Genomic DNA, 25074 nt, shown 5'->3' on the forward strand with positions numbered 1-25074 from the left:
AACATATTCATGACGTTCAAAGTTATTTTATGAAAAAAAAGTGAATTGTAGAAGAGAAATAGAAGGAGAGTTTTCAGTTGATGCAGGCGGTGCAAACAGAAAAGATCATACAATAGCAATTTTAAAAGTCCGGTGAATTAAATAAAAATTTTAAAATAGCTCAGCGACCATTTTGTAACTCTTTGAAGTTTTATAACCAAAAGGTAAACTTTCTAATAATTGAGTACCTAGAGTATAGTTTACCCAAAAAGATATTCTTTTGAACCGTTCAATAATTTATGACTCTCGAGCAATGAAAAAAATTTGAAAACTTTTCCTTTGGTTCACATGTTTTTCAAGACAAAAGAACCCAATTGGTACAGTGTTAGATTTCATAATTTAATGCACTCATTCTTCCACCATATAAAGCTTAAAACCTCAAAAAAGAAAATAAAAATACAAACTTTTTTCCAAAATGAGAAGCTAAAGCAGTAGAAGAAAAAAAACAAACAAAAAATAAAGTTTGCTTTGGATTCTTGCTTTGCAAGTGAAAAAAATAATTTAAGGACCCATTTTTTTTTCCTCTTTAGGATTGAGTGAATTGTGGAAAATGCACAGTGATGAGAGTGTTTGGTGGGCTCAGTCAATGTTTTTTAGCAATGAAAAGGTACTTTCTTTTAGCTGTTTTTTAACCCCATTTTTTGCATGATGAGTGTCAATGGTTTGATTAGTTTCACTAGTGTGTTTTCTTTTACTCTAACTGTACCTTTCAATTTATGATATTTTTAGTTTATTTTATTTTATTTTTTATGTGGTGTAGGTTGCTCTGAATTCATCATGCTTGTGTTGAATTTTTCTGGGGTTTTTTTTTTTGTTATTTACTTGTGTTATTTATCTTTGATGAGAAAATCGGCTGCTTAAACCCAGATTTTGGGTGTTTATGGTGATTTACTCAACCTGTACTGTATGAAAATAGGTATTTATTTACTTTTTTTGGTTTCAAATTTTGATTTTTACTTTAAATTCTGGGTTTTAGGTTCAGAAATGTATGGTTTATCAAGTGCTGAGAATTCAGGATATAGCTAGGGTTTTAATTCTCTTATTTCATGACGTTTTATGTTGGAATGCTCCTAATTTCGATTGGCTTTTGTGATGTCGTTGCCGTTTTTGAAGGATTTCGAGTGTAACGGAATGGTATGGCGGTTAAGGATTGGATAAACAAGCGAGGATTCCATATTCGAGGGGGGTTTCAAAAAATGATGAGGTGTATATGGTCAGGACAGCAATTAAGAGTTGATGATACTAATGCTTCTTCCGAGTCGCTAGCGACTCGGGACTATTCAGTGAGTGGTTACTCATCTCGAGCAGGCGAGATGGTGGAGACTAAGGCTGATAGTAGTAATATCGAAGAAGCTGAGTCATCGCTTCGCGAGAGTGGTTATCTGAACTATGAGGTCTGTACCATCCAATTTCTTAATTGCGTTTTGCACTTTCTTGATCTTCGATGTTTGAGGAAATTTCTCGGTGATTTTACGGAAGGGATGGATCATGTTGTTGATTAATGTCTATGTTAGATTTATTTACGGTATAGGCTTATCTAACAGATAGTTTAATTATAGGAAGCAAGGGCATTATTAGGGAGGCTCGAGTATCAAAAGGGAAATATAGAAGGTGCACTTCATGTATTTGAAGGAATAGACGTTTCTGCAGTGACTTCAAAGATGAAAGTTACCCTTTCGAGAAGATGTGAACAAAACCGACGCCGCTCGGAAAGTGAAGCTGCTCCTGCCATGTCTATGCATGCCATTAGCTTACTTCTTGAAGCTATTTTCTTGAAAGCAAAATCATTGCAGCACCTCGGAAGGTTTGGAGGTATGCCCTTTCAATTTCCTTATATTTTACTAGAGATGACAAAGCCCGAGCTGCTGCACAGGTTACCCACCTATACGCTCTGAAAGACTGAAATTTAGGCTTCCTTGATGATTCAGTGTGATAATCATTGTTACCTATTCATGCTTTTTAAATTTTTTTGCCTGATAATTTTACAGAGGCTGCTCAATCGTGCAAAATTATTTTGGAGACTGTTGAATCTGCGTTGCCTGATGGCCTGCCGGACAACTTCTCTACGGATTGTAAATTGCAGGAAATTTTGAACAAAGCTGTGGAATTGCTTCCGGAGCTATGGAAACTTGCCGGAGATCCCCAAGAAGCCATATTGTCGTACCGGCGGGCTCTCCTCTATTACTGGAATCTTGATACCGGAACCAAAGCGAAACTCGAAAAAGAATTTGCAGTGTTGCTTTTATATAGCGGTGCTGAAGCAAGCCCTCTAACCCTCCGTGCGCAGATGGAAGGATCATTTGTGCCGAGGAACAATGTTGAAGAGGCCATTCTTTTATTACTAATTCTACTTAGAAAGTTTCTTCTCAAAAGGATCGGATGGGATCCGTCGATATTGGATCATCTTGCTTTTGCGTTATCTGTTTCGGGGGAACTAAGAGCCTTAGCTCATCAGGTTGAAGAATTGCAGCCCGAGATCATGGAAAGAAAAGAACAATATCGTACGTTGGCTCTCTGCTATTACGGGGAAGGTGAGGAGATAATTGCTTTGAATCTTTTGCGGAATCTTTTGAATAGCCGAGACAATCCGGACTGTGTCCTGGAATTGTTGCTAGCCTCGAAAATTTGTGGGGAGAATATGAATTATATCGAGGAAGGGACAACTTGGGCAAGGAAAGCTCTTGTCGGATTGAATGGTAGGTGTTGGCAGATGGTGAGCAAAGCAAACTGCTTACTGGGAGTTCTATTATCGGCTCAGTCAAGGATGGTTTCTTCCGATTCTCAGAGAAATTTGCAGCAGTCCAAAACAATTGAGGTACTCGAAACTGCAGAAAAGCTGATGAAAGAAAGTGACCCATACATCGTATTCCATATTTGCCTAGAAAATGCTGAGCAGAGGAAGTTGGATGTTGCACTTCACTATGCAAAGCAGCTCTTGAAACTTGAAGCAGGGTCTAATGTTAAGGGATATGTCCTTTTGGCTCGGATCTTGTCAGCTCAAAAACGGTTTGTTGATGCGGAGACAGTAATTAATGCTGCTCTTAACCAAACCGGAAAGTGGGACCAAGGAGAATTGTTGAGAACCAAGGCTAAACTTCAGATTGCTCAAGGGCAGTTAAAAAATGCAGTTGAGACATATACTCATCTTCTTGCCATTCTCCAAGTTCAGCATAAAAGCACGGGAAACGGGAAGAAACTTCTAAAGGTAGATTCTGAATACCTTTTTATCAAGTTTATCCTTTTGAAGTTGAATTGCCGAAAAAAGTGATAAAGTTGTATCCGGTCGACAATATTAGGAAAGGAAGTGAAAAAACAATAATTTGAGTTTCCTCTCCGATAGAACTCGATACCATAAGTGTCTATTTGATAATGGTGAAGATAGTATTGAGCATCTATTACTTTTTCATACTTGCATGTTGGTGCCGAAACAAAAAAGTGGCTCGATGTTCATGGATTCTCCTGAAGTTTAGTCTCATGCAAAACATTTAGGGTTAAATAGAGTAAAAGGATACTTTATGTTTGTTTTCAGTTCACAAGTAAGATAGCTGCACATTATTCCGAGCCACTAGCATGTAACTCGTAGAATCCAAAGTCTGTCAAATGATTCTCTTATAAATTGCTCTTTCCGTTCCTTGCAGACAAAGGGGAAGTGGGATCGAGGCTTGGAAATGGAAACATGGCACGATCTAGCTAACGTGTACATAAGCTTGTCACAGTGGCAGGATGCCGAAGTCTGTCTCTCCAAATCCAAGGCTATCAGTCCTTTCTCCGCTACTAGATGGTACTCTACAGGTGAACACGTGCTTTTTTCATCTACTTGTCAATAAATTATTCTAGATGTTTCGATTAGTACTGCATATCATGTTAAAGTTGCTGACAGTTCGTACTCGTACAAGCTTGTTGAGAGTTCTGTTTTCCGGAAAATTGGAAATTTTGTTTTAAGCCTAATCTTCTGATTTTCTAATATACATCTTTTATCATTCGCACACTCTTTTGAACTCATTTTCTGTTTCATGCCCGTTATTGCTTTGTTCATATTTGTAAGTACTTAATATTTGCGCGATAGCCAATCCTTTTAGTTGGAGAACCAAACTAGTTCGCTAAAACCCGAGGGTGATTTTGTTAGGTATATTGAACGAAGCGAGAGGGCTTCATCAGGAAGCACTGAGATCATACAAGAAAGCATTAGATGTAAATCCCACACATGTTCCAAGTTTGATATCCACTGCTTGCATTCTCAGACAACTTGGTGGTCAATCAATGCCTATTGTTAGAAGTTTTCTAATGGATGCCCTTCGACTCGATCGAACCAACCCAGCAGCCTGGTACAATCTCGGGTTGCTTTATAAAGCCGATGTTAGTGCATCAGCCCTGGAGGCTGCCGAATGTTTTGAGGCTGCTGCAGTTCTTGAAGAATCTGCACCAATTGAACCCTTTAGATAAAAGAAACAACTTTGCCCGCATTTTGTTATTATGTAATTTTGGACATGCCATTTTTGTAAATCTTATAGGTAAGGTTATCTAACATCTAAAGATGTTGAAAATCTTTATGTGAGTTGCTTCAAAAGTTTAAATTAAATTGGTTTATTTAGTTCATTTCTAAACCATCCCAAACTCTTAATATCTGTATCCGTGTCAGACACATACGATACCCCTTTCGAATTCAGATAACATATCAAGCTAAAAAGAGTTACATAAATTAACCAAATGTTTTACCAAATAGTGTTGTTTTCTGGGGAAAATGGTTTCTGCAAAACTAAAACTGGAAATCTAAAAGATTTAGTACTTTTTTTCTTTGATCATTCCTTGCGAAGATCTATCCCTGCCTTCTTAGCAACGGCATCCAATCCGTTCTTCTCAATGGTCTTCAACGCCTTGGTCGATAAACGCAATTTTACATAGCGTTTACCGGCTTCCCACCAAACCTTCTTGTATTGGAGGTTGACAAACTGTAATTTCTTTGTCTTGTGATTTGAGAACGAAACTTTGTTGGCTTTGTTCGCTTTCTTGCCGGTGAAAGGGCATATCCTACCTGAAAAAAAGATCAATAGAGATCATTGAACCACCATTCATTTTCAGCCTAGCAAATCGAATTTCACCTTCATGCTATCTCTAGTTCTATATCCAACCTAGAAATCCACGACTCCAATAGCCATAAGTTTTCTGTTCGGTCTTGAACACTTAACCTGCTTTACCCGGCTCTTCATTTGCTCTAAAGTATCTATATTTGACACTCGTATTCAACACATGCTCGAGTAATGTTGGAGTATATTTGTATTGAACATGTACTTCTATCTGTGACGCCCTCTCTAATTCCGATAACATAGCACTTAACAAATCACTAACATCAATGCTAACAGCTCATCCAACCAAATTCATCAAAAATCCAACAAAAAAGCTAAGTTCTCCACTAAACCCAAAGGGTCAATACATTAAGCAAATCAGACAAAAAACACATTGATTTTAACTTTCATAAACTCTAATTTATAACCAATTCCAGCTTAGAATTAGCATGCTAGGCAAGGAAAGGAAGTTGCCACTACAAGTTCTTAAAAACAATGTCACACTCAAACAATTCAAAGATTATAACTCGGTCATATCCGCCAATGCATGTCTAAGTACGAGCTGGACATAGATATCAAACACAAAGACTTGGAGAAAATTGAATAATTCAATCAACATAGCTCCATATGCTTGTTCAAAAGGCAACTCTAAGCCTCAAACCAATCAAGCTCACATTGTTCATTTAAACTTTTGCATTAAAATCAACAAACCCAGAAAACAATTGTCACTACCAAATTCCCCAAAGCACCCCGCTTAGAATTACAAAATCGTTAACTTCAACACCAGCATGAAATTTCACATAATTGAACAAAAAAGAAAATGCAAAATTGAAACAAACCCAGAGAGTTTTAATCACAAAGAACATATGACTAAGAAAACAGAAAGAGATGAAGGTATTTACGAGCAACAGGCAGGAGAGCAGGAGTGAAAGGGGAAGATATGGATTTTAAAGGCGCCACCACGACAGGGAGGTTGCAAGAGATTTTGATGCCGCTGAGTTGGGAAGTAACGAAACCAAGAAATGGTGAAGATGGGTTCGTCTTTAGAGGCTCTGTTTTGTTGAACCGAAGAACTGAACTACTTCCCACGGTAGCCAACGTCGCCATTGTTGCCTTCTCTGGTTTTTCACTTCTTTTTATTTATCTGTTTTGATTTTTGTGAAGGAAAAAAGAAGAAAAATATTGTTTGGATAATGACTTTGTTCATTTTTCTATTCATTTGGGCCTGGGCCGTATTTCTATAAGGATTTTAATTTAATAATAGTATAGATATCAAATATTTGAATTTTTTAATATTTAAATTTAATAAATCAAGTTTATTTTACAAAATTTTCAAATCCATTATTCGAAAAATAAAGCAATCTAGCTAATTAGTTATGTTGTCGGTATAATTAATATGTTCTTTTTTTACAACTGTACAAACACGGGATGCTCCCGTGAACATCCGACCAATATGTCATAATTTGGAGTTTTAATTATATTTTTCTATTGAGCTTAACTCTAGTTCGATTTTGTGAAAGTAATTAATTAATATGAATTTAAGTATTACAAATTCGAAAGTTAATATCTTTTAGGGATGTTTGGTTCATATGATATAAAATTACCTCTAATAATAAAATTATCCGAATATAAATTACTTAAGCCATTATATAAGATTAACTCTGATAATAAAATTACCGAATGTAATATTGTTTAGTATATTGTAGGATATGTTACAATTTTATAACCAAGATTACCTACTATATTATCAAGTACCATTTTTATTCTTTACTATAAGAGTTTAAGCTTATAATATTTTATTTTTATTAAAAAATTTCTATAGTAAAATAATTCCACATCTCATTTTTTATTTAAATAAATAAAGCAAGTAATGAAGTGCCAAGATTCTCGTCAATCAAAGTTACTATGCATTTTTTATTTTGTTATGGCTTAAAGATAAATTTAATTAAAATTATAAAATGTAATATAACAAAAAATTAATTTTTTAATGTTAATTGAAGATTATATCAAAGAAATAAAAATTTTAATTTATTATTTCATTTTGAAGTGATTATAATTGAGATAATTATATATATATAAAAAAAAACCATCACATTAAAAATGAAACTCTTAACCATTGGAAGTGAAAGATTACGGGCCACAAATCCATATGAGATTTCGAAAGGAATTGCAGATGAAACATAATTACAAGAATCAACTAAGAGTGGGTTTGGATGGGCGATTGGATGCGGTGCGGTGTGTTTAGCTTACTTTTTGTCTCACGCTACAGTATCATTACAGTATCTAATCTCACCGTCACCGCTGTTTTTACACTAACAAACTCACCCTAAGTTATCAACAAATCAGCAAAATATTTTTAAATAAAAGAGATATAAAAATTTAGATTCTAAGGAGAAGGAAAATAAACAAAAGGTAACATCATAAATAATCCTACATCAGTTTTACGCTGAAACTCAAGCAGACCACAAAACATTCAAGTTCAGATTCAGAACTACATTAAAAAACATCAACATAAGCTTTTCTTTTCCATGTCTTATCTTCATAATAGTAATGCTCCCATATCTCAAGAAACACTTAAAAGGAGTTCTATAAATCATTTTCTTTCTTTCTAATTATACTTTTCACCTCATGTTCTCTCTGCGACGAACATAACGAGTCCGATCGTTGTACCTTGGTCTGTCTTGGGCCCTTTGCGGTTGTGGTTCCACCCTCCTTTGTCTTTCTGGTGATCGTTGAACAATCTCCCCATTAACAAACAATTCAGCTGCAAAATAATAATTGCAATTGTCAAATATCAAATATTATTCGTCTATGATGAGATTATAGAATATGCAAAGGCAATTTTTTTATGTATCTTCTCCGATAACTCTGTAACTCCGTAAATAAGAAGCACAAAACAAGAGTACCGAGAGGACTTTGATGTGAGTCCATTAGCAGGCCAACTCAAGGCTAGTAACTTAGCAAAGATGGACTGAGGAAATGGGTTTACAAGCATTAGAATATAGACAATTTCTGTTTTTAAATTCCCAATGAACAATATTGGCTTCCATTGACATAACATGCAGTTATCGACATAAATAAAGGATAAGATAATTAAGATAAATGCTCGGTTATTGTTTCAAAAGAAGATGCCATAAGCTATGTGCAAAAACAAAATAATGTATCATCTCTATGAATCCAAACTCCATGTTGGATGAGATCAGAAAGTCATGAAAGATGCATTCAATTTAAGTCCATTAGCATTCAAAACTAAACATTGTCTATAAGACGTTTTAGCTTTGCCAAGATGGACTAAATGCATAGCTAAAATACTCAAACAAGAACTTGGTCCCTTTTGATGGTGCAAACCATATGGTATAATGTCTTCTCCAATTCTCCCTACTGGTTGACTCCATGTTGTAAAAATGGAAGCACAAAGTAGTGAGAGAGACATTTGATTTAAGTCCATTAGCATTCAAAACTAAACATTGCCTATAAGGCTTTTTAGCTTTGCCAAGATGGACTAGTACATAGCATTCCCTATTATGCTCATGTAAGTCATTCTAAACATCAGCATGCAAATTACCTTGTAGAGGTCGGTTAAAACAAATATAACATTTCAATGAGTCTCATATGAACTGATAGGCGATTAAAAACTTGAAAGAAAAAATATAAACAATAAAAAGAAAGTATACGAACACAATCACATAACCAAAACAAGAAGAAAAACGAGCAGTTTAATGACAGTTAACTACGCATACATTGTAACGGAAGCACATCTCCACGGTTAAATTAGCATTTTATGCAAATACTAGCAAAAGTTTTTGCAGAACTATATCAGACAAAGAGGCTAACAGCTTACCACCATAGTCCTTGTACTCGGGATCGACATAAGAATCTGGGAGCACAAAGAGAACACCAGGCAATCCTGTTAACAAGAAAACAACAAAATTTATAAGTTAGAGTAAACGCGGAATGAGACAATCCATCAACTTAAAGGGAGCTAAAAGCAATACCTTCTAGCTTATTTGAGGTCTCCTCGTCGATCTCGCATCCGAATCCAAAGTACCTCTCACACGAAACGTTGTAGATCTTCTTCTTGGCTTCTTCCTCACTAACATTGAAACATTATCAAATAAAAAATAAATATCAAACAGGACGGTCTTAAAATCCAAACTAAGTCTTAATAATGTAAGCAACAGAAGAACTCTCTAAATCCTGAAATGAAATGTACCATAAGCAATCTTAATAAAGAATCAATTCTTGTGAAAAACAAAGGTAAACCCAGAAAAATAGTTAATAAAAAAAACCCAAGATATTATCTTCCTTTTCAAAATTAAACTAATTTTTCCCTTCCCATTTTCCCAGACTTTCTCAGCATCCAAACACCCAAAAGAGCCCACGAAAAGAATAATAAAAAAAATACCTGCCGACGACTTTAGCAAGGGTTTTGATATAGCAATCGATCATTTCCTGCTTAGTAGCTCCTTCTCCACCGGGCTTATCCATAACGATAAGCCAATGCTCATAATCACAACCCGGAAACAGCGGGGCCATTTCAGTCGGCGGCCGGTCGCTGAAGTTCGACCCCGAGTTGAGCGGAGAGTAGGCGGAGTTCCCGGAGCGGTTGACGCGGCAACGGATGGAAGTGAAGCGCGTGGGAGCGAGAGGGAGACATCGGACGGCGTGGGAAAGAGGGGTAAGAGGGCGGCGGGAGAAGCGGAGGGAAGGGATGGGAGGAGGATGGGTGATGGATTTGGAGGAAAGGAGGCGCTTTGGGAGGATAAAGGAGAGAGTAAGGTGGCGCGTGAGGGTGGATGTGGCGGCACGTGTAAGGGTTTGTGCCATGGTGAGAGAGAGATTGAATTTGATAAGAGTCGAGAGTGTACGAGAGGATAAGCTGGGAGAGGGTTTTTGGGAGTGAGAGGGTTTTTTCAACTGCTACTATTTATGTATCTCCTCTCTCTCTTTGGGCTTTCAATTGGGCCCAATTGCTTGAAAACTTTTGTTAGTTCGATTTGTGAGCTGGGGCTAATATTTAGTAAATACATAATTATTTATTCGTAAAAATTTACAATTTATTCAAAAAATTTATATTTTTTTACATTTTGAATTTAATTTTCATATGAATTTAGTCAAATTAAATTTAAAAATTGAAATAATATTTTGTATAATATCAGTAAAGTTTTTAGACTCCATAAGAAGTGTCAAAGTACCGAAAAATATTTTACAGAAGTATAGTAAATTTTTTTTTTAAAAAGCCATGTACCAATACTAACCTTAATATTTAGATCACGTTAAAATTTTTTTGTTAAATTTCTTGGTAATTTTAAAATAAAAAAATTCACTTGATATCCCTGAAATAAAAGAATAACATTTAACTAAACCGGATCATGGGTCGAGTCACCCGGCCCACCTAAAAAGTTGAAGAGTTTAGGTAAAAATATATGCTCAAAAAATGGGCTTGGGCAAAAAATAAAGCCTATTTTCTAAATTGGCCGAGCCTCAAGTAAGTTTTTTTGGACCGAGCCTGGCCCAAGCCCAAATTTGCAAAAAAAAAAAGATTTGTGTTTTGCCGCTCTTTCTACTATTTTACTGTTGTGTTTTGTGTTTTGCTGCTCTTTCTTCTATTTTACTGTTGTTGTTTTGCTACTATTTCGCTATTATATTGTTACTATTTCATTGTTGTTTGGAAATTATATAATTAGTTTTATTATTAATTTTGTTATTATTTTAGAAGCATTTGTTTCTTAAGTTACACATGTTTCAGTGTTATTTAAATATAAATATATTTTTTAATTTATTTTGTATTTGTTGGGAAATATTTATTTTAATGTTTTTAGCATATTTGATGTATTATATTTTTTTAATTTTTTATATAAAAATAATATTATAAAAAATTAATACGGGCGGGCCGGACTAGCCTTGAGTTTTAGCATTTTTATTTGGACTGAACTTGGGCAAAATTTTAAGCTCATTTTTCATGCTTGGGCCTAGAAAATAGGTCTAAAATTCTATTGAGGCCCGGCCCATAATTTCCTCTAGTTGGAACGAACTTGAATTTAATAAAGAATTTTAACAGTGCTAACAATTCTTCAAATTAACATAATCATTTTAATTAGAATAAAGTATTTAGATTAACTAATCTCATTATAAAAATTGAGATATCAATTTATGTCAAAATTAAAGTATATAGATTAAATCTTAATTTGAGAAAAGTATAAGGATCAAATTGAAATTTAAACATTCCTATAAACTAAAAAAGTAGAAGGATTGGAATTAAAATTTACCCATTATGCTCTCATGTCAAAAAAAAAGTATGAACAGATGTTTATTGTGCAAGACCTTAGGATCTTCCTTCTATATATAGGAGTATAGATAAGCAGCTGTTTATTGTTTTAACTATTCGTTAGCTTCGATGTAGTCGTCGACTTTGAAGCCGCCATATGCTCCGATTTCTGCCATTAGAATCGAGATTTAAACGAGTGTTTCTCTGATGTATGTGTATTGCATACCAAAAAGAGATCAGCTGTGCTTCATTAATGAACTAAAGCAATCAAAGGTAACAAACCTGTTCAGTATAAGGCAAATGCTTCCCGTCAAACGTCGCGACAACGCGGTCTTCCCGATCGCCACCTTTAACTTTGTCGGCTGAGCGGTAAAAAACGGTAGCCGACATTCTAAGCAAATACAAACATGGATTAGTGAATGACTACATGAAAATCAAACTCAATTTGACACAAATTGTTCAAACTTTCCATGCTTGAAAGATGAAATGAAACTCAAACCATCGCTTCCAAGTGTACCTAATGTGAATAAGTTTAAACCAAAACCAATCCTACATCTTTTATCTTGAATCATTCATCGTTAAAAGTCCCTTGGGGAAACCTTAATTCATGCTATAAAAGTATGGCGTATCCTATTGTAGTCTAACCAAGCATCCTAATGCAAACACCAAAAGACCCAAAATTTTGAACTTAGGGTCTGTTTGATTGAAGGAATTGATTTTCCGGAAAATCATTTCCAACTTTTTCAGCGTTTGATTGGTAGAAAACATTTTCCATTTGAAAAATGAACTCCAAAACAAGGGAAAATGGGTTACATTTTAGGGAAAATGTCTTACCCTTTCAATTTCTGTAAGACATTTTCCGTGCTCTCCTCTCTATCGTCTCCTTCATTCCTTCCTTCATTTCCGGTAGAAAATTGCTTTTGTTTATCGATTTTCCAGTAACTTGTTTTTTTAATTATTCAATACTTGTTTTTTTAACACAATTACAAATAATTTATTTGATATTAATTTTTTTCAATTTATAACGATTAATATTGTAGCTTAATAATTGAGTATTATTATAAATAAATCATTGCAATATATGTAAAAATAATTTAAAATATAAAAATTTATTAATATATATCAATATATGTAAAAACAATTTTTTCGGAAAATATTTCCAGGAAATCTGCCAAACAGCCGAAAATATTTTACACAGATTCAATCAAACACCAAAAAATATTTTCCAGTAAATCATTTTACAGAAAAGTAAAATATTTTCCCGAAATCATTTTACGGAAAATATTTTACTGGCAATCAAACAGACCCTTAATGTTTATTCAGGAAATTAAGCAAACATGTAGAGTTCATTTTATTTCTGGGTTGAAATTCATTTACATGAACCAAATGCTAACTATTTCTCCTACTTCCTAATTAGCTCAAACACGAACAACCAAAATATAATGAAGGGTTAATTGCGTCAACTATAGTCTAGATTGTAAATTAGTCCCTAAACTTCAAAACTTTCTAATTATGTCCTTAAAAAAATTAATATTGTATTAATTAAGTTCTTAGTCTAATTGTTAACTTATATAGTATCATTAACATTTAGTACTTTTAAAGTTTGAGATCAATTAAGAATCCAATCTGGGAATGTGTGGTGCAGTTAACTAACCCTATAATGAATTACAAATAAAATGGGCAAAAGGAACCCCCTAAAAAGCTTACATGCCATTACCAAATTCTTCATTGGTAATCTCTTTTATGTTCTCAACATAATGCATAACTGCCTCATCCAACCTGAAACAAAAAATGGGTATTAAAAACGGATCCTCATACATACATACATACATACATACATACATACATACATACATGAAATAAGTAAAAAGGAGGAGGACCTGTAAAGAGTTGGTTCATGGATAAGGTTAGGATGTTAGGATGGGAATGGGGATTTCGTCATCTCACGGAGAAGCTCGCGTAGAAAGGGTTTGAGGGTTGAGCTGAGCCTGGCGTTTAAAGGAGCTGAGCTACATACACATTGGTTAACCCAGTTTCTTCCGCCATTTGGAACATGAAAGCAAGGCGGAGTTGGGTGCTCATACTCTGACGCAGTATGATGTTAGTCTCCTTTCGAAGTAAATCGCATCCCAATTCAACGGCTTCAAATTTTTCGCCTACTTGTCTTGATCTCCCTTTGTTCCCTACTTGTTTCTTCCATGTCTCATCTTAGCCTTTTCAATGCTTCCGAAGGTTTTCGAAGAAATGAGTAGAGTTTATTAAAATGGAATTTCGGCAGAGAAAGTCCAAAAACCTTCGAAAACGCATGAAAAGGCTACGATCAGATATGGAAGAAATAAGTAAGGAACAAAGGAAGATCAAAGAGAGACTAACATCATAATGCGTCAGAGTATGAGCAGAGCACCCGACTCCGCCTTGCTTTCATCTTCCAAATCTTGAAAGCAAGAGAAAACCATGACCTCGACCAGGCTGCCAAACTCCCTTCCGTTCTCCCCGGTTGGTTTGCGCGCATAGCTGTTAATTTTAATATTTTTTCTTTTGGGTTTAATGCTGATTGGTCAAGGTGTTAATATTTCATCTGTCAGGACACGTGGGCCGTGGTCCAATTGTAGATGCCATGTGTTTGTCCAAAAATAAATAAATGATCACGTTAAGGGACTTTAAAATAATTATACCAATATATTTTAAAAGCATTAAAAAAATCAAACTTTTGACATTTCTACTAATTTCTTGCAAAAATTTTATTTTATTAATTTTCAGAATTAATTTGCTTTTTCTTTCTCTTTTATTCGTCTTCTTCTTCCTTTCTCAACCATCGTCGCCGCCATGACCAGCCTCCTTTCCGGCTCGAAAGTGATACCAGAGTGTTGTTCTCAGTCTCCTCTTTTGATATCTCTGATTATATTTCTCAGAAAACTTCCCAAAAGCTACAAAAATGCCTCTAAATTTTCGCACTTCTCTGACCCCGATCTAAAGATCCAACCGTCGAACCATTGTGTAAGTTTGACAATTCCTTATTCTAGGTATGGCGAACTTCTTCACCGCTCGGATTTCTGAAATGGTTCCTAGAAATCTATGATTTCTCAAATGGGTTTTTATTTGAACTTTTGATATTCTCTTTTTCTTTTTTCTGATTTTCTCCTTTGCTTTATTCATCTCCGTATAATTTCGATCCTCATCTTCTCTATTCTCAACCTTATATTTGGTTGAAAATATAAACAGTAACCGATAGAAATTGGTCTATTATATTTCTGAGTTTTCATTGGGTAACTTCCCTATTACACAACACTGCAACAATATTTCTCACCACTACCATCCTTTACTTTCGATAATAGACCAACCACCATTTGTCACTCCATGCTATGGGATTGGCAGGAGGAACACTAGCAATCCTCATGATTATCGATTCATCCAGCAACCTCCACACCTAATTTCTTGTCAACAGCAATTAATGTCATTTTTAATAAGATTTAATGTTTTTTTGTCATTTTCAGATCTTTACATCATTTGAGAATTGAATTATGATAAGAAAAATGCCTTTTAATTAAAAAGAAGATATTTTTTGGCCGTAAAATATAAAGATGAATAAGCCCGAAGTTTGAGAATTTTACTTGTCTCTTCTTTTTTCTTTTTTTGCTTTTAAAATAATTGGTATAATTGTTTCCAGGTCCCTTGACTTGATAGTTTCTTTCCTGACAACTTATGATTAGACTATGTTTTCTGATAGGTCAAAAGTTAAGGTACAACATTGATAAACAATGTTAAAGTTCAGGTATCAAAATCTATTTTTTAAAAGTTCAAGCACCATATTAGAAGATTTGTCAATTTTAAGTATCAAATATTACATTAAGGATGGGTTTAGATAGGCGGTGCATTTACCTGTAGTTGGTATAAAAATAACTATGGTGGGAGACAAAAAGTAAACTAAACGCATCGCATTATATTGCACCGCACCGCCCATCCAAACCCACCCTAAGCCTTTCTTCTACTTCTTAATTAGCTCAAACGCGAACAACCAAAATATAATGAAAGGTTTAATCTCATTAAACATCAACTATAACTTAGATTATAAATTGGTCCCTAAACTTTAGAAAGTTTTAATTGCATAGTATCAATGTATATTAATTAAGTTCTTTTGTTAATCTAGTTGTTATTTTGAGCATATTTAAAACACGTTAATTGAATTTTAAATATATCTATATTTATCGACAACTTAAAATTTAGTAATTTTAAAGTTTGAGATAAATTAAGAATCTAAACTAGGAATCTCGTGCCATCACCAAATTCTTCATTTATAATCTCAGAGGGAGGGAGTTGTTCGAAATTTTGTGTGCATGGCAAGTTGGATCATATTGATAAATTTAAAATACTTGACTATTTATTTTAGGTTAAATGTTGTTATTAGTTTTTGTACTTTGAGTTGATCAAATTTAGTCCTTATATTTTTCAAATTGGTTAATTTTAGTTCATGTACTTTTTGAATTTTGAGATTTTAGTCTGACCTAAACAATAACAGCTAAATATGGTTGGTTAAATGCAATTACTAGTCTTGTACTATGCACACAATTATAAATTTAATTTGTATTCTCCAATTAGATAATTTTAGGTCCCTATACCTATCGAATTTCAAAATTTCAATTTTGACGCAAAAGACTGTCATTAATCCATTAACTGAATTTTTAGTGAGTAATATGTGAAAATAACAATCTAACATGACAATATATTTCTAACATCAGAATTGGAAAATAATAGAACTTAATTAAATGAATTTAATAGCTATCGTCTAGTGAGGACTGAAATTTTAAATTTTTAAAAGTACAAAGACTAAAAATGACCAAATTAAAGTACCGAGATTAAATCCACAACTTTTATAAAGTACAAGAGCTAATTACATAATTTAACCTTTGTTTTATGTTTAAAAACTTCTAACAATTAAATATATATCATTAAGGAAGACATAAAATTATTAGATTACTTTGAAATTTTATATGCAAGTATAATTGTATTGTTAATTTCAAAAGTTTAATTATTTAAATATTAGTTATATAAAAAACTACATTTAAGTGTGTAAAATTACTTCAATTATATGTGAATCCCTTTTTATGTATATTATCGTGTTATTATTTTATTTTTATTTTTTTCATTAATTGAGTTAATATTTCGAGACACCTTTCGATACAGATTTAAGAAAAATAAAATGAAATATATTTTATTTACATGCATCACAAATATAATTATATCGAATTTAAATAAATTTTAATCTAAATGGATGGAGTATAACAAATTCTAAGACAAATTCATATAGATTATTGATTCTTAATTTCACCGGTTCAATAATTTATCCGAATCGATTTTTTACTCGTCATAGGTGAAATCGAAAATTTTAATAAAAGGGATCAAAATTTAATTATAAAATTTTGGGTCAAAACAAAATATTTTCCTTTCACAAAATCAATATATTTTTCTTCCCACAAAAAATTATTCGTCACATGTGAGTTTCAATAATAAATTAGGTTTAATTGGGCTTGTAAGTCCACTTTTGTACCTAAAAACAAAAGGGCTCCTTGAATGTCTTCCTCACCCATTTCAAAGGGCTTTCCTAAGTGCCTTTGGGTCAATTCAGCCCATATTTATGAGTTAAAAACAACAATAAACGTTTTAAAATACATTTTAATATTAAAAATTAAAAAATGTTTTGGGCTAATTATAGAGAGGACCCTATGCTTTAGTTAAAAGTCAACAAAAAAAAAGTGCCACATGCTGTCACTCAATTGACTAATGTGCCCATATTTTACTTTTTTTCAATCGTAATATTTTTTTTAAAGATAAATTCATTAATTCATACAATTAAGAGAGAAAAAAAGAGCAAACATTTATCGTAGGTGGTGAAGAACAAACTCCATCAACGCAACAAAAGCTTTAGTCTCAGCATCAATAGAATATTATGACACGTTGACAATTGGCTTTGTCACAATTCAGGCACGACATATTTGAAGTGATTACAAGCACTTAATACGATAAGAAAATCAATCCCGGATGACCCATAGCGACGAGCAAAAATCGACAAAAGAATCGAGCATTCACCAAACTAGAGAGGACGACAACAAAATCATCCCTAAAATCACTTGTAAAACTAAGATTACATGCATAAGCAAGACTAAAAAACGTACTACAAGAACAGACAAAAACTTCTAAAACTAAAAACTTATTAAACAATAGAAAAACAAACAAAAAAAATATAAAACTTAAAACAATACGGGTCCAGGTCGACACGTGAAATATTTATTATTCTTAAATACTCTCAAAATAAAAATAAATTAAAAAGTTGACGAAAAGCGATATAATAATTGTTGAGAGGACTGTCCCTAAATGCTTAACCTTCTACTCAATTGACCGCCTGTTTCTTGTAAATGCATCAATTAATTTGTAATTTATTTGTTGGCTGTGTTTCAGACTTTTGGTACCAAAACAATTCCAAAAAGAAAAAGCCCTTCTAGATATTTTACTTGTCTTTTTACTTTTATTTTTTTGCAAATTAAAATGTTGATATTTTATAATTAAGATCATATTTAATAACTTTAAACATGATATAATCACATGACATTTTATAATTAAAATCTATATTATAGGAATTGTTTTATCTTATCAAAAATAAAATAAAAAACATGAACAAGATTCCGATCATATTTTTTTTTTTTGACACAATACTTAAAACTACTCGTAGCCCTCCTCAATCCATAAATAGGAGGATAATGCACTTCAACGCACTCACACCCATATTCTTCTGCATTGATAACAATACCTATGTCAATCAAGTTATGACTCAATCAGCAAAAGCATATAACAACTTAAATATATATATATAATTATAACATAAAAATAAACAAATATAACATGAATTATTGGATGTAAAATTAAAAATTGTCCAGATTAAAAGCTTTGAAATTTCAAACAAGAAACGCATAAGAATAAGTTTGGTATTCAACTTTGGATAAAATATTGGGTATGGATTCAAGGAAAATATATTTCAATAATGTTAATCATCTAGAAGTCAACTGTACATGTGGATTATATCTTGCACGTTTATTTGACTAATATCCACCATCGAATCTCTTGTTAGTGACGGTGTTTAACGAATATTAGGGTTTCTTTAGGCATAATGATTTTTTAGACTCGAATAAATTATTTTAATTCCTTATTTGATTATTTATATTTTTAGTTTATTTATTTAAAATTAATAAAAAAATTAACGTTTATTAATTTTGTTAAAATATTAATTTTAAAAATCTCACTTGTAATTAACCTACGAATCTATGATTCTCCTAGAAAAGGTCAAATGATAAATCCAAGAATCCTAGATAGGCATCCTTTTAAAATGGTCCACACCAGAAAAAAGCTAGTATTCCCTTACATTATAAAGTTGACAGTTGGTCCCAATGTGTTAGCTTCTCATAGTCTTCCCCACAGCTAATAAGTATTAATGAAAGGCCTTCTTTTTTGGTTTATATTTCTAGATCTTCATTTTCTTTCTTTGTTATTAAACGATTTATTTCTCAGATTTTAAATTAGTCTTCCAATTTTAGAATATTTTAATTGAATCCTTAAAGTATCGGTATTACATAAGAATAAAACTTTACGACTTTCCCAACTTGGTCTTTAAACCTTTTTTTAGTTCAAATTAGTCCTAAACTTGAATTCTACAGGGGTGTGCAAAATTCGGGTAAAATCGAAAAAATTCGGTTAACCGACCGAATTCGGTTAATCGGTCGGTTAATCGAATTTTTTCTGTTTAACCAAAAAAATTAATATATAAATAGGCCCACTATTCACCTAAACTCAATTCAAACCCAAGTATTCAACCCAACACAATTACCTAATCCAACCCAATCATAAAAATTACAAATAATTTAATAAATAAAAATAAAATTCTAAAACTAAAACTAAAGTCTAAAAATAATTTAATTATGTAGTAATTTAATTCGGGTAATTCGGGTAATTCGATTAATTCGGTTAATTCGGATAATTCGGTTAATTTTTAACCAAAAATAAAAAAAAACATATAATTAACCGAAAAAATTTCGGTTCGGTTAATTTTATTGAAAAATTTTGGTTCGGTTAATTCGGTTAATGTTATTTCGGGTCGGTTAACCGAATGAACACCCCTAGAATTCTATCAAATAATTTAATTATTTTTTAAACATTGTCAAGAGATAATGATGTGGCATTTTAATCCCTAAATTTTTATTTTTTAATGGAATTTAAATTCAGGGACTAATTTAGACCTTAAAAAGTTAATGGATCAAGCTAAGAAAAGTTACTAAGTTCGGGAACTAAATACTGCTTTATCCTTATTATAAAAATTAAGTCATTTTATCAACATAGTTGTCAATTAAGGTGTTAATTTCCAGCTTGAATATGATGTGGAGCATATTTAGAACACGTAGGATTACCATATGAACAACTTGGATCCAACATTTTAAAAAAAAAAACATACACTATCATTAGCCTCTCTTTTTTTAACACATCAAATCTAAGATTTACAAACATGTTTACAATTTAATTATTATGTTTTAAATAAACTCTAAGTCTAATTTTAGCTAGTATTTAATGCTTAAGCTAATGTTAGGTTGACGGAACAACCTGATAGTTAAAATATTGATGGCATGAGGTCTTAATTAGAATAATTTAAAGTTTTAAGATTAATTTAAAATTGAAGTCATAGCTTGAGGTCTATTTGTTTTGATTCAATCTCGATGTAGTTTTTTAAATTATAAAAAAAAAACATTTTAAAATTTATTTACAAACCTAAAAAAATATAAAAAAAAGTACTAAAAATAAGAAGAAAAAAAATTGTGGCATCAGGGTTATTTACACAGAAACCAATGATACTTGGTGTTAACACCCGTTAGTGAATTTCTAAATCAACCAATGAAAATTCAATACATAAAATTTTCACCAAATCATTAAGTGCACATGAATATTATAACATTATGTGAAAACTAAATAAAACAAATAACTAAATATATGGTTAATAAAAAAGAAGTAAAATTTAAACTTATATAAGCAAACACGCCATCTTCTCCACTTAAGATCATCTTCTACAAAGAGTTTTTCATTTTAAATAATATTTTTAATTGATTTTTTTAAAATATTATTCTTGAAAGTACGAGTATTTTCATTTAAGTTTAGTATTTACTTCTTTTTATTAATCATATATCTAATTATTTGTTTCTATTTTAATTTAATTTATTGTTTTATTTAATTCCTCACATAATGTTATATTATTCACATGGACTTGATAATTTGAAAAAAAAATTGTGTCAAAATTTCATTGGTTGGTTTAGCAATTTATTAATATTGTTAACACTAGATACTATAATAAAAACACATTAATAGTTTAAATACCACATTGGACATTTTATGAAAGTGCATACACCATAATAAAAAACATATATTGATAGTTCAAGTACCACAATGGGCATTTTCAATGTATAAATACCTCATCGACATAAAGCACGCAATTAAAAAATTGTCTTTATTATAATGTTTTGTTCAATTTTTTAAATAATTTTATTTATATTATAATTTTTATCATATGTTTATTAAAATAATTATTTCTTTACTAATTGAAATTTTTAATTAAAAAATATTTTTAAATTTTTTTTAAATGGTTGTGTTAGGTATAGATTATTTTATGTCAATTTATTATTATGTTTAAATTTAAGATTTAGTATCTATACTATATTTTGACGTAATTTGTTCATTTGTTTTTATAATATCACCAATTAGTTTAAATAGTCAACACCCTTAATTATTCTGGTTAAAATGTTCTGGTGAAATTTTTTCTTCATAATACTCATTCCAACTGATCATATGCCAAAATACTCATTCTGTGTTAGGCAATCCATGTGTATGTCACATTAACAAAATTAACAGACATTAACATTTTAATCTATTTTGAGGTGATTTGACAAACATCGCAAGTTTAAGGGTTAAAAGAGAGAAAAATTAAATAGAGAGCTAAAATGACTTTTTTTATAAAGTTAGAGAGTCAAATAAGTCATTATGTTTAAAAAATTAAAATATTAATTAAGTTCTTATCGAAAACTTTCACCCGAGCTCTTAAACTTGAAATATTAATTAACCCAGCTTCCCATTAACATTGATTGTAATTTTTTGCTTTCATAACTATTTGAGTAAGCAAACGACAACACATGACATGTCATGTGTCATTGATGTTGATGCATTATTTTATCATGTCACTAAACATTTAGAAAATGAAAAAAAAGTCTTAGAAAATTACTAAAATGCAACTCTAAAGTAACTTAGACATCCCTTTGTCGAGATTCATTCTGGATATAATATTTTTTAAAAATGATTATTAAAAATTATAAAGAAATTATAGAAAACCGATTAAAATTTATTAAGAACTATAAAAAAATTATAAGAGATTGTTAAAAATATTTAAAACTTTTAAATATTACAGAAAATTATATAATCCTTGTTATAGAAAATTCTAATCCTTTTATTAATTCTCAACTATATAATATTATTCACATTTAGATCCTAATTTGCAGCACATAGTTAGTACAAGAAAGTTGTTACAATTTCGATTTTGTTTTCTATTTGATAACCAATTAATCTAAATCACTCCGAACTGTTTTAGCAAGACAATCAACAACTTTATTATTATCTCTATGAATGTCTTTAAATTTAACCTATCAAGCCTTAGAGCAATAACTGTGAACCGTTTTAACTTCATCGACATTATTTGCTATTGTGAGATTGTTCTGAATAGCTTTGAATAGCAGTGCATTATCACTTTCCAATTCTACTTGTTTGAAGTCTTGATCCCAAATTAAATTCAGACCTTCCAATGCAACCCGAGCCTCAACCACAAAGAAACTTTAAAAAAAATTACATTAATTGAACAATAGATTAAGTTTTGAGTTAATCATATAATAATGGGATTTATTATCTTTTAAGCTATCGATTGTCTAAATTGACTCCCTAGATTTTGATTATTTTTGTCTTCTTCTCCAATTTGCGATAATTAATTGTAATGCCCATTGAGAAGGAAGCAAGACGTAAGATCCAGATTGGGACCCTTTTTCTAAAATAAAATAGTAGATTTATTGAAAAATAATCATAATTTCATGACAATCACACTTTACTTTATAAAGGAGGTACATTTTCATGTTGATTAAATCTAATTAATGTGCGTGAGGTATAATCGATTTGTCCATCAAACAGTTTTAAAATATAGATGAAATAAGGTATATACGTGGACGGTCAAATTAAATATTTAAAAAATAATTTTCAATTTTAAATATTTCTAAAAATTTAATTAAAAATTTACGTAGCAATCCACATGTATGTCACGTCAATAAAGTTAAAAAATATTAACTTTTGCATCTATTTTAGAGTGATTTAACAAAAATACAAGTTTAAGGGCTAAAAAAAATTAAATAGAAAGCTAAAATAATTTTTTTTTGTAAAGTTGGAGGGCTAAAATTCAAATTCGAGTGAAGTTTATCTGATTAAAAAATAGTTTTAAGTGTTACCATGAACAAATTTAATATTATTCTCATTTTTTTTTATATTTAATTTCTCTTTCAAAATGCACTTTTCCACACGTTGACAGAATACATATAATAATCTATCATCAAAATCAATTTTGTAAAAAAATAATTTTAGTTTCTTATCAATTGGACTAATTGACAAATAAATAAGTTTAGCAGTGGTAAATTAAAAACATATAATTATGTCTAAACTAATTAACTTGTATATAATATTATATATATATTCTTATATTAAAAGAAAATTTCTTATTAGGCGGCGTAATAAACAGCTCAATACTTTAACGTTTTAGTCAGTATTTCTGTTAAAAAACACAAAAATTCGATCATCTTTTAAAAATTAATGATCAAATTTGATTTTTTTAAAAATAGTAATGGTCAAATTTAATGTAGAATAATTGGAGGAGAGAGTTGACTTAATTGATTGCAAACAGACGTTCAATTACGCCATTTGCTTGCAAACAAATATTGGACTTAAATGGCTTAACTAATGACAATTTGCTTAGACTGTTATTATTATAAGTTTTTATTTGAAATCGAAATCCTCAACCCTCATTATAACAATCATATTTTATTATAATAGTTGAGTTTATTGTAAAATCAATTTTTATATTTTATTTCTATCTTTTATAACCATTTTTTTTATCTGTAACAACAATAACCATAAAATACGAAGTATATTTTTTATTAAATTAGTTCCCTGTAACAATTCCTTAATTTAAAATTTAATAAAATTAATTTTATTCTAGATTGAAATATAAAAAATAAAATTTAGTTAAAATATTGTTTTAATAAAATAGTTAAATTTATTGTTTTAATATTTTATTAGACGTATTTAATAAATAAAATTTTATTTATAAATTAAAAAAATATTTGGTACATTGCGAGTGACGTTTTAGACTCCAAAGAGTTAAGTGGTTGACAAGTGCTCTACAGGAATATAATAAAATATTAAAAAATAATATTTAAAAGAAAGAGACATGGGCTCTTCTTTCTTTTCTTTTTCTTTTTTGAAATTCTCATTAATCTCATAAAATTTGAAAACAAATTAATTAGAACCAAATTTTTTTGAAAGAAAAATCTCATTAAACTTCTAAAGTTTTTGAAAATTTTAGTTAGGCCCCTCTAAAACTTAACTGTAAGATCCACCATTAGAGGGTTGGTTATAATAATAATTTCTATTTTTATTGTTTTATTTTTTTTGTCCGTTTTACTGTTCATGGAAAATGATTATTTCGGGATTTATGACTGTCTCAAATTCTCTCCATCTTAATGCAATGTACCTTATTATTACATCTAATATTCGTCTTTGTTGTTTGGCCTAAATGTTAAACATTGTATTTTTAGTACAATTTTAAATCACATGTCTGTTTTAGAAATGTTGTGGTTTTCGACGGAATCGTATGTAAATGTTGTAAGTATATTGCTATCAATTGAATCACACGATCCTTCAATTACTTTCCATTAAAATTCGTTTATCTCTTAATTAGGGATGAAGTTAGGTATTTCGTATCCACCATCGAGGACTAAATTTCAGGGGTTCGAAACTAAAGATTTAATGTTAAAAGGACTTAAATTGAATTACCAATTTTAAGGAAGGTTAAAAATGTAATTTGAACAATAAACAGGGGTGGTTAAGGCCCTGCCCCTTAGTCCTTTACTCCCTTACTCCACTATGCCCTTGCTCTTTGGTTTAAACTAGAGTTGGAATGGCACTAATTTAAAGGTATAATTGCTTTTCTAGCTCATCTTAAAATTAATAATTAAATTTAATCTCTTTTCAATCCCTTAGTTAAATGAAAGAATTACATTTTCTTCTTTCTTAAAAATTTATAATTTCATTTAAATTATTCTACCCAAAATCTTTTCTAACCCATAGATTTTTTTAAATTTTATCTTGACCCGAATATTTTTTTAATTTACTCGAATTCAACTCGCTTAATAACTCAAATTTTTCTAAAAAGTAATTGAACCGAATTCGATTTTCTTTAGGCAAGCTTGTGCAATAAACCCTTTTTTTTTTCTTTCAATGTAAAATAAATCCAAAAAAGGAAAAATTAGGCAAGGCCTTTCGAAATCCAAGTCAAACCAAAGGGGTGGAAAATGCAAAAAAATAATAAATATA

General features: G+C 31.0%; 3 protein-coding genes and 1 pseudogene across 4 annotated transcripts; 1 reads left to right on the forward strand and 3 right to left on the reverse strand.

The window, feature by feature from the left end:
• The first annotated feature begins 287 nt into the window (after positions 1 to 287).
• Positions 288 to 4635, forward strand: LOC107942209 (protein NPGR2). Of its 2 annotated transcripts, none has more exons than XM_016875841.2 (6): positions 288 to 646; positions 1153 to 1433; positions 1599 to 1851; positions 2028 to 3244; positions 3678 to 3831; positions 4166 to 4635. In XM_016875841.2, the coding sequence occupies exons 2-6, from the start codon at positions 1176 to 1178 to the stop codon at positions 4480 to 4482; spliced, it is 2199 nt and encodes a 732-aa protein (XP_016731330.2). In that variant the 5' UTR covers positions 288 to 646; positions 1153 to 1175; the 3' UTR covers positions 4483 to 4635. The 2 variants fall into 2 exon arrangements, with proteins under 2 accessions (XP_016731330.2, XP_016731329.2); XM_016875840.2 differs by lacking the exon at positions 288 to 646 and adding an exon at positions 674 to 955.
• A 79-nt stretch (positions 4636 to 4714) lies between these two features.
• Positions 4715 to 6599, reverse strand: LOC107932105 (50S ribosomal protein L28, chloroplastic). The gene is made up of 2 exons (XM_016864053.2): positions 6005 to 6599; positions 4715 to 5071 (listed from the first exon to the last, which is right to left on the reverse strand). The coding sequence occupies exons 1-2, from the start codon at positions 6207 to 6209 to the stop codon at positions 4839 to 4841; spliced, it is 438 nt and encodes a 145-aa protein (XP_016719542.1). The 5' UTR covers positions 6210 to 6599; the 3' UTR covers positions 4715 to 4838.
• Positions 6600 to 7504: 905 nt separating this feature from the next.
• Positions 7505 to 11241, reverse strand: LOC107932165 (multiple organellar RNA editing factor 2, chloroplastic). The gene is made up of 4 exons (XM_016864117.2): positions 9508 to 11241; positions 9098 to 9195; positions 8944 to 9009; positions 7505 to 7866 (listed from the first exon to the last, which is right to left on the reverse strand). The coding sequence occupies exons 1-4, from the start codon at positions 9927 to 9929 to the stop codon at positions 7724 to 7726; spliced, it is 729 nt and encodes a 242-aa protein (XP_016719606.1). The 5' UTR covers positions 9930 to 11241; the 3' UTR covers positions 7505 to 7723.
• Positions 11242 to 11402: 161 nt separating this feature from the next.
• LOC107932139 (cyanate hydratase-like) lies at positions 11403 to 13452 on the reverse strand (annotated as a pseudogene).
• Between the last annotated feature and the right edge of the window lie 11622 nt (positions 13453 to 25074).

The sequence above is a fragment of the Gossypium hirsutum genome, chromosome D02, assembly GCF_007990345.1.
Source record: "Gossypium hirsutum isolate 1008001.06 chromosome D02, Gossypium_hirsutum_v2.1, whole genome shotgun sequence".
Taxonomy (NCBI): domain Eukaryota; kingdom Viridiplantae; phylum Streptophyta; class Magnoliopsida; order Malvales; family Malvaceae; genus Gossypium; species Gossypium hirsutum.